The sequence below is a fragment of the Panicum hallii genome, chromosome 5 (genome assembly GCF_002211085.1).
Source record: "Panicum hallii strain FIL2 chromosome 5, PHallii_v3.1, whole genome shotgun sequence".
NCBI lineage: Eukaryota > Viridiplantae > Streptophyta > Magnoliopsida > Poales > Poaceae > Panicum > Panicum hallii.
In genome coordinates this window covers 1,977,522-1,991,957 of record NC_038046.1, presented here as the reverse complement: position 1 = coordinate 1,991,957, position 14,436 = coordinate 1,977,522, and the positions used below count along the sequence as shown (strand labels likewise).

The 14,436-nt window shown below is 46.0% G+C and overlaps 3 protein-coding genes and 1 non-coding gene across 12 annotated transcripts; all 4 read right to left on the bottom strand.

The window, feature by feature from the left end:
• Window positions 1–40: 40 nt before the first annotated feature.
• LOC112894348 (proline-rich receptor-like protein kinase PERK3) lies at window positions 41–5,864 on the bottom strand. Of its 8 annotated transcripts, XM_025962029.1 has the most exons (10): window positions 5,786–5,864; window positions 5,612–5,704; window positions 4,320–4,447; window positions 2,753–2,979; window positions 2,471–2,652; window positions 2,117–2,243; window positions 1,958–2,029; window positions 1,627–1,810; window positions 1,363–1,483; window positions 41–1,214 (listed from the first exon to the last, which is right to left on the bottom strand). In XM_025962029.1, the coding sequence occupies exons 4-10, from the start codon at window positions 2,901–2,903 to the stop codon at window positions 951–953; spliced, it is 1,101 nt and encodes a 366-aa protein (XP_025817814.1). In that variant the 5' UTR covers window positions 2,904–2,979; window positions 4,320–4,447; window positions 5,612–5,704; window positions 5,786–5,864; the 3' UTR covers window positions 41–950. The 8 variants fall into 8 exon arrangements, with proteins under 8 accessions (XP_025817814.1, XP_025817815.1, XP_025817810.1 ...); XM_025962030.1 differs by lacking the exon at window positions 5,786–5,864 and having other exon boundaries at window positions 5,612–5,784; XM_025962025.1 differs by lacking the exons at window positions 5,612–5,704; window positions 5,786–5,864 and adding an exon at window positions 4,601–5,410.
• A 1,029-nt stretch (window positions 5,865–6,893) lies between these two features.
• Window positions 6,894–6,974, bottom strand: TRNAL-AAG. Its single transcript has one exon. It is a non-coding gene; the product is annotated as a tRNA-Leu (tRNA).
• Window positions 6,975–8,510: 1,536 nt separating this feature from the next.
• Window positions 8,511–11,395, bottom strand: LOC112891648 (carbonyl reductase [NADPH] 1-like). Of its 2 annotated transcripts, none has more exons than XM_025958556.1 (4): window positions 11,005–11,395; window positions 10,108–10,302; window positions 9,583–9,982; window positions 8,511–9,455 (listed from the first exon to the last, which is right to left on the bottom strand). In XM_025958556.1, the coding sequence occupies exons 1-3, from the start codon at window positions 11,383–11,385 to the stop codon at window positions 9,584–9,586; spliced, it is 975 nt and encodes a 324-aa protein (XP_025814341.1). In that variant the 5' UTR covers window positions 11,386–11,395; the 3' UTR covers window positions 8,511–9,455; window position 9,583. The 2 variants fall into 2 exon arrangements, with proteins under 2 accessions (XP_025814341.1, XP_025814340.1); XM_025958555.1 differs by having other exon boundaries at window positions 8,511–9,302.
• A 1,741-nt stretch (window positions 11,396–13,136) lies between these two features.
• LOC112895918 (anther-specific protein RTS-like) lies at window positions 13,137–13,658 on the bottom strand. The gene has a single exon (XM_025963922.1). It carries the CDS (start codon window positions 13,656–13,658, stop codon window positions 13,326–13,328), a length of 333 nt encoding a protein of 110 aa, XP_025819707.1. The 3' UTR covers window positions 13,137–13,325.
• Between the last annotated feature and the right edge of the window lie 778 nt (window positions 13,659–14,436).

Here is a 14,436-nt window from a genome sequence, read left to right as displayed (position 1 = left end):
CAGAAGCAGGACTGGTTCACTGAACATTTAGAGCTTCTGGTTTGCCACCACCCACACAATCTTTTTATAGGAGTATCCAACAAACAGGAAAAGTCATTCTTCCTTAAAATCTTTTCAGAAAAAAAGGAAGAAAAAAAAGGAAAAGTCCGGTTTGCACCCTTGATCTATCATAAAAGTCCGATTTTCAACCTTCAACTATGAAACTGGATAACATAGGCCATCCACAGTCGAAACTGGGCAAATTTGGCCCTTCGGGTGGTTTCAGAGGTGGATTTTTATTTTATAAAAATTAAAAATATTCAAATTTAAACTAAAAAATTCATAAGTAATTCATTTTAAATCAAAAAATAGGAAATGGGTATCAATATTTTTTAAAAAATATAACCTAACTATTGACACTCTACTTTTCAGTTATTCGAATCCAATTTTTTTATATTCATAATATTTAGTTGCTTGTAGTTATGACTATTATTTTTTAATAAATAAGATTCAAATAGAGAAATAATAGATAAGTGACATTTTAGAAAAAAATTTGATACTAGTTTCATATTTTTATGATTTACAATGAATTAGTTTTGATTTTTAGATCTAATTAGAATTTTTTAACTTTAAAAAAAATACAAAACCACATTTGAAACCACCCAAATAGCCAAATTTGCACGGTTTCGATAGTTAGATGGCTTATGTTACCCGGTTTTGTAGTTGAAGATTGAAAATCAGACTTTTATGATAGTTTGAGGGTGTAAACCGGATTTTTCCAAAAAAAATACTAGGGTAAGAAAATCCAAAAGGAAGGGTAAGCCTCGCAGCTGTTCCTTTTTTGTACACTTGGGATGCAGCTTACTCGAGATTCGCTATGAAGATGAGAAATCTTTTGGAAGAGAACAAGGCTAATCTACTGCCCTGATGAAAGAACCAGTTTTGCTACAAGATGCTAGGCATTCCGTTCTTCACCTTGATGTTCTGAAGAGCTGACTGCCAAGAGTCACGGTTGGGGAATGTCCTGTCATGACTGTCGTCAAGCTGATCTCCTGCTCGTGAATCCGGTGTATTTCAGCCTCCACCAAGCTCATCGATGGACGCTGCTCGCTCATTGGGCTCACGCACCATGACGTCAAGCGCAGCAATTCTTTCATGCTTTCTGAGGTGAAACCACTGGTCATTCTGTTGTCTGCAATTGCAGAGATATCACTTGATTCCTGGAAGTTCTGCACCTGCATATCCACAGATACAAAATGTACGGTACTTTAGTGCAGATATGAAAATTAAGAGAAGAGTTAAAGATGTCACTAGAGAAAGGGAAAATTTGGTGTGTTATTCAAAAAAAGAGGTGGACAAAGCATCAGCAGTGTTGGTATTTACCCATTGAATGATGCGTTGATCAGACACAGCTCTCCGTCCGCTAACCAACTCCACAAGAAACACACCAAAACTGTAGACATCGCTTTGTATGGAAAAGTTCAAGTTCATGGATTCCCTCATTCTGATCATGCAACAGGAAGTTCCATCAAACTCAAGTAATGAATTGGTACCGGTGGACACAACACATTGAAAGCAGATGATTTGTATCCATCTGATGTGATCAATGAATGTAAGAAATACAACGAATATGTGTGCCTTTGTTACCGAGGATCAACAAAAGGATCATTAGGTGTTCTGGAAGACAGTCCTGTAACACCGAGTCGATCAAGCAAGCCTGGAATCCCAGTATCCGCAACTTTTGGTACGAAATCCTCATCCACTAGTACATTAGAAGTTTTGAAGTTCATATGGATTGCAGGGGGGGTCAGAGAATGCAGGTGGCTCAGGCCTGAGTAACAAGAAAAGATTATTGATGTAGTTGCCAGAATATCATTGATACAGAGAATGAGTCTTAATGGATATGAAGTTATGAGCTTCTGGATTATATTTCGAACAATAAGGGAAAGTGTAGAGCTGGTTTAAATGTTAGACTTACCTTTAGCAGTTCCATGAGCAATAGAAAGTCTATGCTTGAATTCTAGCCTTACACCTGGAGCATGGCTGTTACCTACGAAAGGGCGGCAGAAGAATTACCAACCTACGACACCATTATCATACATTAGAGTAATATAATAGAAAATACAATGAAAATTACCATGCAAATGTGTTGAGACGCTGCCATTGGGGATATATTCATAAACAAGCATCTGCATGCCATTCTCCTGGCAGTACCCCAAAAGTTTTACAAGGTTCCGATGCTGGAGAGATGATAGGTAATTAACCTGAGAAGAAAACAGCACCGATGCTTGAGCTTGAAACAATCTAAGAAGGGTGTAGAGCAAGGTGTGCTATACTTCAAATTATATCAGCAAATAGGGGTTAATCCTTTGCTAGAAAACAGGATTTTTTTCTTCAGGAGGAAAAACATAGTGTTAATACACAACACATTTGACAAATTCAGGACCAGAAATTACTGAAGAGAACATTTGGATAATTAAAATTATGTTACCTCCTGAACGAATTCCTGGCTAGGAGGAGAATGCCGTCTTTTAACAGCTACAATTGTGCCATCCTGGAGTAAACCCTTGTATACCTCTCCAAACATTCCGTGTCCAATAAAATTCGCATTGCTGAAATTCCTTGTAGCCAAATTTAGTTCCTCCAAAGTCAGACATCTTGCTCCCTGTGACTCTGACAGATGGAAGGCGAAGCTGTTACTTGAAGAAAAATTGGAACTTTCGATGAATTATTTGAAGTTTTAAGGTCTAATGAGAAGTAACTTAAGCAGTACCTGGTAGAGCTTGACCTGATGAACTACTTTCTGAAGAGTCTGAAGTTCTTCTGCGATGCCGCAGGCAAAGTACAATTGCAACTATGACAATACCTAGTACTATCAAGCCTCCTACAGCACCTCCTAGAGCTGCTGCAAGAAATCTTGACATCTAGTACGGGATATCTTCTCTCAGGATATGGCAATAATCTTTGTAGCCACAGCGATGAAGTCTGCAGATTTAAAACCTAAAGAGTAGTACATTAAAGTTGTCTGAGTTTATATTTTGAATTCATAAGGAAGAACATCAATGTGCAGATTGCTGGTTATGCCAACCAGTGAAGTAGTGAACTACAAAAGTAATTCAGATAGTGAATTGACAAATGCAAGCGTGCCGCATGGATTGATTGATCAATAGATAAAGTTAAATCACTAAAAATATATTGACTCGGAAACCATGGATAAAGTTAAATCGGCAAATGCATCACTTTCTCGTCAACTTTAATTTTTTGTCTCAGTATGACATGTCTGTCTCTCAGATTTGTCGCCGTGCAGTGGCAAAATTAGGGAAGCACACTTTAATCCTGGTATTAGCGGTACAGAAGAAGCTACTAGTAACGTATAAGTCTAGAGAGTAACATATTATCAAACAGAAAAATGGAATTGTCAGATATCCAGAATTGGATATTATGTGGCAACGTGCAGTGGCAAAATTAGGAAAGCACATGACATTGGCGCCACGCATGAGGCTACTAGTAACGCATAAATTTGACGAAAAAGATGATTGTATTATCAAACGGGAAAACAGGGATTTGTCGGATATCTGAAATTGGACATTATGTGGAAACATGCAGTGGCAAAATTAGGAAAGCACATTTTGATCATGACATGAGTGGTACGAACGAATCAACTAGTAACGCATAAATTTGGCAGAATAGGCAACTAAATTATCAAACAGAAAACAGGGAATTGTCGGATATCCACAATTGGGCATTATGTGGCGACACGGCTTGAGCTTTGAACTTTTTTCCATTTCTTTTCCTGGTATAATGCTTGCAGACCATCATTCAAATTTTTCGCGCCATAAACGGATCAGAAGAAATTTTGTCACGATAACTAAAATGAAATGTTACAGACAGTGACTCCAAAATGCGCAACAAAATATCTTTTTCTATGACATTCTGCACTTATAAGTATGGTCTTACTACTGAAACAAATGTGAGTAAGCTACAGTGTACATCAAAACATGAATGCATTCTTGCTTGAACTGCTTGCCTCTTGAAGCTGTGCACATACGTGTTTGGTTGATGTTATTTATAAACAGTAACAATTTGCAATCGAACAATGTGGCATTGGCTGCTATCTGAATTCTGAAGTCAGTAACAGAAACCGTTTGAAGTATTCATCAACAAGGACTGCTGATTTTCCTTATGATCAACAAAAAACTCATCACTTCTGAACAAAGCACAAATTAAGGTATCTCAAAAAATCCACATGTTTCACACTCTATCCCAAAAAATACAGTGTTTCCACCCGATTCCACCCTCGTATGCAAAATTGCAAATTTTAGTTGAAGGCTACACCATACCTGCAGATTGCCCAGGCCTCCTGGCATCATTTCCGTCCAAGCGCAGCAGTAGCATCAAATGCTGAATCCATTCTGCAGACAGCAAAACTTGTTCCCACCGATTCTTGACTCTGCTCGTCTTCTTCCTCCTGTCACCACAAGAAAAGAAACCGAGCTAATCAAGAAATGCAAAAATAAGGCAAATTACGGAAGAAATATCTAGTGTGCATAGGTTCTCCAAAGCTAGAGAGAATCCATGAAAAAAGGGGGAAAGTGTGAGACGCAGCAAGCAGGCAAGAAACCTCTGCGTCCTCCTCCTACTCTCCTCAGGTGGGTCTATCGCTGTACTGGCATGTGATTGTGGGCGAGATGAGCTGGGAGGTTTTGGGGAGGGAGGAATGGGGGCAGGGGAGCGCCCACAAGAAAAGTGAAGAAGAATACACTCACCGGTGGGGTGGATTGGAATTGTAAACCAGCAGCAAACAAACATGCCTGTATATATACAAACTGGCCGGGTTGAGCTGTAGGCATCAGCGGAAAGCGGAGCGGAGGATGCTAAAAAACGCGGGCTTGGCGCGGCCGTTGCAGGTGAAAACAAAACAGCCAAGAAAATCCCCAGCTTTATCCGGCGCCTTTGCGCTGCATCCTTGAGTGTGAGCTTGTGTAACCCCAGAACTCGAACTGGATGGATCTCCCAATGATTGAACCAGAGGCGACAATTCGTTGGGATAGCGACACTGCGCCGACGCAGCAGATTTCCCCCCTTTTGTTTCTTATTAGTTCTTCGATTCTTCCCTTTCACCTACATTCATGAATCTATCTTTGCCGCAATGCATGGCCGTTCGATCAAAGCGAGCAACAAAAACAAAGGAATTGAATAGTGAAACCGGTGGGATTGAAAATGGGGACGGACCGAGGGGAGCCAAGCCAATGATTGCCGGGGGAGAGAAGAACATGATGGGGGCTCAGCGAGCTGGAAAACAGACAGACGGACAGACAGACAGACACAGGCAGGAGCTGCTGTGCTTGCTCATCAGATAAAAAGGACTCGTCTTTCTCCTCTTCTTTTTCCCCCCTGCTTGTGTTGGATTTTTCACTTTATGATGGGGCTGTGAAGTGGCAGAGGTTTGTCTGCTAGTCCCAAATTAGCATATGGTTTCGAAGAATTTAATCAGATTAATCGTCATCATATCGTTTCTACTATTGTTCTTCCAGCATGCACAGACAAGCTAGCGTCCAAGGAAGAGGCGAGCCCTACAGAGTACAGAGTGGCCATGAGCTGTGCATCATTCTCCTGCATCTGCACGCGTTACCTCGCTTGGCCTGCTGCTGCTTGCATCCGTTACGAGCTCCTGCAGTCCTGCTTGCCGACTCCAAAACGCCATTGTTGAAGTGGAAAGCGTTTCCTTCAGAAAAGCGGCAAGCGTCAGTTACCGGCCCTGTTTACGATTGATGAGCACAAAGACAATCTTCGACTCTGTATTTACTGAATAATCAGTCACCAGCACCACAGTAAGAAATGGAATGGAAGATGCTGCTACGTGAAGGATGAGAATAGATTGAACAGAAGAAATGGGTGGCTGGCTGGCAGCACTGATTTCTCACGTCCCGTCAGGATCAGAAAGCTACTGTGTTTGTTTTGCTTGGTCCTCTGAACTTTCTGTCTCGCTCATTAGGGCGATGATTAATAGACTGTCTGACCGCCTGATGTGATGTTTAATTCGTTCTTTTCATCTCTGAGAACAATGACACACTCTATCCGCATCTCACTAGCCCTGAGCTCTTTGACTCATTGTTGGGGGTGGTTGGCCAGTTGCTGGCGGCAATGGTTTGGGCCGCCTGCGTGTCCGGGACTCCTGCTCCCTCTCCCGCAGCTTCTTCAGGCACGTCAGGGGCAGGGGAAACATATCCGCAATCCTGCGTGGCCGCATGAGCAGCGGCGACTGCAGACGCTGATGAGTGCAGCACAGCTGTGGTGGCCTGTGTGGCTCGACGCCTTGACCATAGACGATGACGATGCCTCCAGCGGAGGCTGCAGGTTATCTCCTGGCTACCGCCGGCCGCGGCGTCCATGTGGCTGCCCCGGCTGCTGCCTCGTGCCCTCGTCGCCGGCGCTGACACGTCAGCCGCGCGCCGCCGTTTGCTGAATGCTGAGACGGTCTTCAGTCGCTGAAACACGTCGCGATTGCGCCGGCGGGGCTCGATTACCTGACCTGGCAGCCATCAGGAGATGTGATTCCGGCCGGTGATGCTAATGATTGTTGCAGGACGCTGATGGATCCGATCCATGGCTTCGCTTACGTTGTTTCATTCTCTTTTTACGTCACTGGCAGGCTGGGGTTCCATTCCATGATCGATCGTCGGGGGGCTTTTGTTCTATCAAAAGGCATCGAACATGGCTCGGGTTGGGGCCCCAGAAACAAATGTGTTTGTTTCCTTTTTGAGGGCAAGCGAAACTAATGTGTTTGAGCAGTACAAAATACCAAACATTGTAAAATAGACTCAAGGCTAGTACCTAGGAACAGCAAAATCTCCATGCAATAAGCTGGAAGGAAAAAAAATCGAAGCAACGGGAAAAAGGGGGAAAAAACACAATGTTGAGAGTGGGATTTGAACCCACGCCCTTTCGGACCAGAACCTTAATCTGGCGCCTTAGACCAACTCGGCCATCTCAACTTGATTCCCTCAACGGTTCTGTTGTGCTAATAATAGATTTATATATCCCTGAGGCGCTCGATCCAAACACCCAACCTGCTACGTGCAATAAATTTTTGTTTAGCAACCGACCATTGGGCAGCTACGGTACACCAACTATGCCGCCATTGCATTCAACACAAACAAGAGAAAGGAAACAAACAGACAGTGGCTCAGTTCTGACAGCTCCGGATCAAGGGCGCGCAGCTCTACATCCATTCAATCTATAAGCAGATTACTGCGAACTTCTAGGCCCTAAAAGTCATTGTGGGCCATCTTTAATTTTAATTTGATTAATAGTACTGTTTTTTTTCTAAAATGTGACTGCTATTCATTCGAACTATATTAAACTCTAAAAGAGTTGGTAATGCCTCTTTTAGACTCCAATTTGCACCTATATATAAATTCGTGATCTATATGGCCCCCCTACACCTGGCAGGCTGGCGCTATTGGGCCAGCATTCTGGTGCTAATCTCTCGGCGCATCTCTCGTCGCCTGCCAATTTGGCCCACGTTGACTATCTACACCGAACAGCTCACAACAATGATTGGCTAAACACATGACGCATGCATTAACTGGAGGCTTAACGTTTGGCCAAAAGAAGAAAAGAGGAGGCGTAACGCTCCCTAAATGAAGTGCAGGATCATTTCTGCTTGCCACACACATCAGTGTGCTTGGTCGACAGAATTTACAGGTCATCATCACACACGTCTTGCAGGCCAACCGCAGTACGGCAACGGAGGGACCGCCATGCTACGCTAGTGAGATGAGATCCCTGGTGGCTGATTGATGGAGATGACGAAGGAAATAAACGAAACCTCCATCCTTTTCCAGGTCAAGAAGCAAGGGAAACCATCGACTGTTTGCCTGTTGATGGCGCAACCACTTGCACCAGAACTGCGTAATGGCATGATACCTTTCAAAAACCATGCAGAGTACGTAGAAATCTCCCACAACCCGACCCCATATGGAATGGAGTGCAATATGATTTAGGATCGTAGCCGCACGGACCGTACGGTAGATTACGTGAGTGCCTCTCCTCTAAGCTATCGCTTCAACCCCTTTGATGATCTCTAAGGAAGGGACCGTAGTACGGCATGTTATATGGGTACTCCTCTTTAGGTCATCACTTCACCTCTTTTCACCCTCTGATGGTCTAAGGGAAAGGCCGTGCAGTATGTTAACGTTACGTGGGTACCCCTCCTTTAGGCCATCACTTCATCCTCTGATGGTCTAATGGAGAGGCACTCATATAACACATTGCAGTTACAATACTAATCTACCATACCGTGTTTCCTTTCGTATGGAGTCGAGTTGCAGGAGATTTCTACGTGTTCTGCGTAGTTTTTGAAAGGCATTCTACCGTTATTTATGGTAATCAGAGCAGCTCGATCTTAAGCGCCGTTATTCTGCCTAGTATCCATCCAACTGACCGTACTTTGCATAGGAAAAGGAAGGCATGCTTGTCAGATCAACAGGCGCTAGATAGCCGGTGACAACTCCAGCTTACACCGCGAGTGAGGAAAAGGAAGGCATGCTTCTCAGTATGCACGCTTTATTTATGCTTGCATGAGTGAACAAGTTGAGGTCAGCTACACCTCCATTGGAGGATGCAAATCGCAAGGTCCAGGCAGGCAAGTAGAGGTAGAGGTGCCCCAGAAACCCGAGCACCACATGTGCAGGCAGTGGCTGGCTGATGCCGAATTAAACTGATATCGTTGACGCCTGCCTACTACTAGTTTCTACTTTCTACCCCCACGACCACAAACCGATGGCGCCCACAGGACGATGAGGATGACCCTCTGAAGACCAGCTATGCAGCAGCAGCATGTTGTCTTGTTTTCCGGCCGGCATGGCCTTGCCCTGGATTTTTCAGGCTCAGATGGTTGGAAGCACGATGGGTATATGCATGGCTCTGTGCTTCTTTATCTGTAAGGGATAAGCTTGATTGACCGCCGCTGATTTCAGTGTGGCATCTTCAGCGAGCACACACAACCAATCTGCCGTCCACATTTATCTGCAACCCTTGGTGTGATGTGCACTTCAATACAGGTCATTCTTGTAGGCATGTAGCACAAGTTGCAAGCAGCCAGCTGGTCATACTTCCCCATTGCCATACTGGTGGTCCTGATGAACATTCCGCTTTTATCACACTTCATTCATGACCAAGAAACATTTAGTGGATCAACTTAATTAACAAATTAGAGGTCATGGGCTTTCCATTAATGGGACATAGTGGTACCCATCAATGATCTTGACTATCTGCTTGCCATATGATTGCTCTTTATCGTGCCAGTCTTCATGAGTCGCCTATATAGATTGCACGCGAATGGTACCAAATTAGAAACCGTAAAAGAAACCATTTTGATAAGTAAAGTGGTTACAGCACTAAGTAACCGTCAAAGAGCACTCTCCACGATCTTGCTTGGTAACTTCTGTCTGTAGCTTTTATGGCTCATAAACCTTAATAGTTCCACATATCAGTAAGTGAACAGAGATCAAAGCAGTTTTGGACGTATGGGTTGAAAGATCTTTTGTCCTAAAGTTTCCTACTTGCACCTGGAAGCAAGAATATGAATAAGGTAGTCACCTTAGAAGCTTATCTCACGTCTCTCGGCAAAGAACTTCCCATTTGTACCTTGTTCACAGGGTAACAAGGCTAGCCATACTCCTGTATCAGCACCTTCTTCAGCAGAATTATTCCCCTCCCAACCAGTCATGGCAGTTTTTACCCAGCCAGGGCAGAAACAGTTAATGTAGATCTTTTGGCCTTCAGGCCGATCCGAGAGCTTCCTTGACATGAGTCGTGTATAAGCATTAACAGCAAGCTTCGAGACTGAATAGTCCGTGTACATCTGAGGCCACTGATTGGAGGACCAAGTACCTTGCCTTACTTGCTCCAGAAATTTCTTGATCATGTCATCAATTAACTGTTCTGATAAACAATCATCATTCAATAGCTGATCTCTTAGGCTGGCATCACCAATTCTCTGATAGCATATAAAATAAAAACAAGATGAATAAATTGTAGAGTAATGATCAACGCAAGGGCGCCTCATGTTAAAGGTCACACTAGATCACATTGGAAACATAGGAATCTGTCAACCATACTTACATTTCGTCTGCCATTGACTCTTCCAAGCCTTGAGCTGACATTAACTATCCGAGCACCATAAGGAGAGGGTTTCATTAGTGATATCATGGCATCAATCATGCGTTTCGTGCCATAATAATTTGTCTCGATGACTTGCTCAGCGAACTCGACAGAATTATCTGGTCCTTTGTTGAAGTTCACACCTGCATTGTTAACCTGTAGCCGGGTTACAAAGACATATAATGTATGCAAGCATCTGTCAGTAAATAACACTGACATAGGCCCTGTTTGGATCCATGGACTTAACTTTAGGCCTAAAGTTTAGTCCATTAGGTGATCCAAACAGGTTGACTAAACTTTGGACTAAAGTTTAGTTTCATCCCAACTAAAGTTTAGTCCATTAGTCCATAAAACCCACCCAATCCGGACTAAAGTTTTATTTCACCCATTTATGTGTCTCAAATGGTTTCCCACCTAAACTTTAGTCCATGGATCCAAACGGGCATGGACTAAAGTTTAATTAACTAATGTTTAGTCACCTAAAGTTCAGTCCGGACTAAACTTTAGTTATAGGTGATCCAAACGGGGTCATATTAAGGTTTATGGACTTGGCTTCCTACCCGCTTGGCTATGCTCAGAACAGTACAGAGAATCTTATTTCATCTTTTCTTCAAACAATTCTAATTTCATGTCATTTCACGTGTAAGGAATTGAAAACGCAATTCACATATCGTATTGGCAATGTCTTTACTGTTTGTTTCTAACTTGGCCGTGGCTCCACTGCCCTAGTCCTTTTCTCTCTTCTATCAATCAATCAATTAGATTGCAGCATCCAGGAACAAGTGCTAGGACGAGTATTGCAGTCTTGTATTGCTGGTTAATTGAATTGGTTTCTAAAGGCGATGAGAATGCGCTTACAAGGACATGGATGCCGCCGTGGGTTTCCAGCGCCCAGGTTGCGAAGGCCTCCACCGACGCGACGTCCGCAACGTTGAGCTGCCGCCACTCCACGCTCACGCCCGCCTCGTCGGGAGCCTCCCCCCGAATCCTCTCGGCCGCGTCCTGGCCCTTGGCGGCGTCGCGGGAGGTGAGCACGACGTGGAGGCCGTGGAGCGCGAGCTGGCGGGCGGCCTCGAACCCTATCCCGCGGTTGGCGCCTGTGACCACCGCCACGGCCCGCGGCTGCAGGCGATCCCACCACCGCTGGTGGGGCTCGTAGGGGAGGGCGCGGAGGAGGGTGACCTCGCGGCGGCGCTGCTCGCGCCGCTCCCGCGCCGCCTCCTTCCCTTTCTTCCCCATCTCTCTCGTTAGTCGCTACCCGCAACTGCGGTGTGTGATATGGAAGTACGTGGGCCTCTTTTTAGTGGGCCTCGCCAACTTTACAGCTCACTATGGGCCTCGGTGCGTTTCGGCCCAACTTCGGACTGGGGAGAACCCTTTTAAAAAACGGCCATAATTAGAAGAGTAGCCATAATTCAAAGTCGGTCACACCAGAAATTGATGTTTATCTTTACCTATTTTTAAAATAAAATTATTTTTTTTCCATCGTAGACTACCCTCCATCTTAGTATGTTGAGCTAAGGATCTAAAATCCTATAGAATTAGCGTTTGACGAGTAAAATAAAAAAATTGAAGTCCGCGACCGACACATACTACATTATTATTCCTTTAATTATAATATAAAAATATTATTATAATATATATTATGGGATATTGAATGGTAATCAACATATTTATATGATTTCTGTTTTTAGCTACGTATGGACATATTTGCTAGTAGAGTTCAATAAGAAAAAAAATTATTCATAGATCATACGCAGAAAAGTTAAGACACAAACAGAAGTTTCCAACATAGAGTATGTCATACTTTGCTCTCCACTTTAAATTAGGAGCTTGTTTACAGAACCATTTTTTTGCGAAATACAGAGCCATTTTTTTCCTAAACGAACTGCTTTACATAGCTAAGAACATGAGCGAAAAGCATTAAGACCTACTTGCCCGGCCCTCCTAACTTCCCCCTCTGATTATTCGACCGCACTCTCCTCGAGCTTGACAGGCTTCGGGGTGATGCTGGTGCGAGATCTCTGGAACTTAGCATCCTGCGGCTTGGTTGAAGAACCATGCTCAATGGCATGGAGCTTCGTCACCTGAATCTCCACCTGCTGGGTGGTGGCAAGGATCTTCCCGCTCTCGGGGAGGGAGACGACGCCCTCGACGTCGATGGCGGTCTCCCGGGTCAGGGTGGCGGCGAAGCGCACGGTCTGCGTGGTCACCCCCTCGTGGGCGCCGGCGGCGACGACGCACCGCACCGTGCAGGAGGTTAAGGAGTTGAAAAGCACCACTACGGCCTTGGTGCTGCCCAGCGGCCGGACCGAGAGCACCCTGCCGAAGAGCAGCACGTGCTTGCCCACCGTGGCCTCGCCGAGGTCGCGGGTGGACGTCCACGGCCGCCCGCGGAACATCTTGAGGGGGCCGATGCCGTAGGTGGACGCGTATGGGTCCGCCGCCTTCTTGGACCTCCCCCTGCTCCTGGTGTGCTTCTTGCTGGTGCCGCCGGAGGGGGCGGCGCAGTTGTCTGATCCTCCATCGACGTTACGAGGAGGTTCTAGGGTTCGAGAATTGAAGCAATCGATGCTGGTGATCCGTGTCTCCCGCTCCCGCCGCCGCCTCCGGGGGAGTTCGAGATTTGTAAAGGAAGAAGATTTTGCGAGCACACAGATTCGGAGCGGAAACGGCCATCAAAAAGCCCAATAGTAGGGACGGAAGTTTATGGGCCTCTTTTTCGCGGGCCGGAACGCGGGACGCCACTCAAACTATCAGGAAATTTGTAAATTTCAAGTGCTATGATAATTTCTTATTCATCTTTGTTCATACCATTTTTCTTTCATACGCGAAGACTTCACATCAGGTGTACGAGACAATTTTCCGGTCAAAATGTGAGCACCATCTCACTGCAGGCATGCAGTAATGAAGTTCGTTTCGTTCCCTCAAAAAAACAAGGAGCCTTATTTACCATCAGGTATATATATAATATAAGTAGCCATTGCATTATTCATGATGAGCACGACGAGTTCGCAAGCCATTGGTAGTACGCATGGAATGCATCAAGTACAGTCTCTGGTGTGGGAGGGGCATTTTCGCATGGCGTGGCATTCGATCGTTTCCTTTACTTAGCTAAGTGGTGGCGGGATTATGTAATATTTGTGTGCGATCGATAGATGGGATGGCTGGATAGCAAGCTAGAGGTTGGTGGAGCAGCTGGAGCCGCAGATCATGGCGTCGTTGGTGCACTTGAGGAGGCAGACGGGCAGCTGCACGGGGTCCAGCCCCAGCGACGGCTTGTAGCAGTCGAGCATGCACCCCGTCACCCCCGACCCGCAGACGGTGACGCACTCCGTCAGCCCCGCCAGGGGGGACCGGCTGCCGCGGTGGTAGTGGTCGCGCCAGCGGGGGCCGTGGCGGTGGTGGGCGCCGACGGTGTTCTTCGCCACCGCCGCGGCGGATGGCGACGGGGCCACGGCGGCGGCCGCGACCACCAGCGCCAGCACAAGCGTCGCCGCGGCGGCCTTCATGGTGCGCGCTCGCGCACGTTCTTCCAAGTCCGATCGATCGCTGAGGAGTGTGAGGTGTGAAGACGATGATGCAGAGCTGCTGCTGCTGCTGCGTTGGGTTGAGCTATATATAGATATAGGTTGAGCTCTGGAGAAGGTGCGAGCACGAGAGATATGTGAACAAACAAGCACCACACCGAGACGGAACGTGCTCACTTGCCGATCAACAACATGATTCGTGTGAGCAAAACAGAAACAGGCCTGCGGCCGAACTGCACTGCATGCCGTTCTCGCAATCTCGCCGTATATTTCCCAATTGCCACCTATGTATCGGCCGTGGAAGAATTGTTTCGGCCAGAACCGCACGTGGCGCGCATCTATCAGCTAGCTGCTGAATAAGCCGCCGATCGATCGCGCTCTGACAGTGTCACAACTCGACACCCAATATGGATGCGTAGAACCATCCATCCAGCATCAAGTTGAGATGGCCGAGTTGGTCTAAGGCGCCAGATTAAGGTTCATTCCAGACTCAATCATGTTACGGCACAGATTGTTATCCTTCTCTAAACAAACATGCAAGTGCACGAGGCATCAAAAATGGCAGGAGGATCGAAGAAGAGGATCATCTAGCGCTAGCAGACATCGATGCAGCCAAGGTACTCGTTCTCGCACCCTCTGCCGCACGCCCCGCTCCCTTCTCCACCTCGCCGCGACGCGGTCGTGGTCGCCCTCACGCTGGCGCACCCTGACGCCGCCGCGCACGCCACCATGTCCCTCACGCACCTGCGCGCGCACTGCT

What these genes read in the sequence shown, in the direction of transcription:
- LOC112894348 (XM_025962029.1), bottom strand. Translation starts at nt 2,903, where the DNA reads ATGTCAAGATTTCTTGCAGCAGCTCTAGGAGGTGCTGTAGGAGGCTTG. An exon ending in GATCCTTTTGTTGATCCTCG is followed by an intron (nt 1,484 to 1,626) that starts GTAACAAAGGCA and finishes TTGCATGATCAG; the next exon opens with AATGAGGGAATCCATGAACT. An exon ending in ATCAACGCATCATTCAATGG is followed by an intron (nt 1,215 to 1,362) that starts GTAAATACCAAC and finishes GTGGATATGCAG; the next exon opens with GTGCAGAACTTCCAGGAATC.
- LOC112891648 (XM_025958556.1), bottom strand. Translation starts at nt 11,385, where the DNA reads ATGGGGAAGAAAGGGAAGGAGGCGGCGCGGGAGCGGCGCGAGCAGCGC. An exon ending in ACGGCGGCATCCATGTCCTT is followed by an intron (nt 10,303 to 11,004) that starts GTAAGCGCATTC and finishes ACCCGGCTACAG; the next exon opens with GTTAACAATGCAGGTGTGAA. An exon ending in GAGTCAATGGCAGACGAAAT is followed by an intron (nt 9,983 to 10,107) that starts GTAAGTATGGTT and finishes ATATGCTATCAG; the next exon opens with AGAATTGGTGATGCCAGCCT.
- LOC112895918 (XM_025963922.1), bottom strand. Translation starts at nt 13,658, where the DNA reads ATGAAGGCCGCCGCGGCGACGCTTGTGCTGGCGCTGGTGGTCGCGGCC.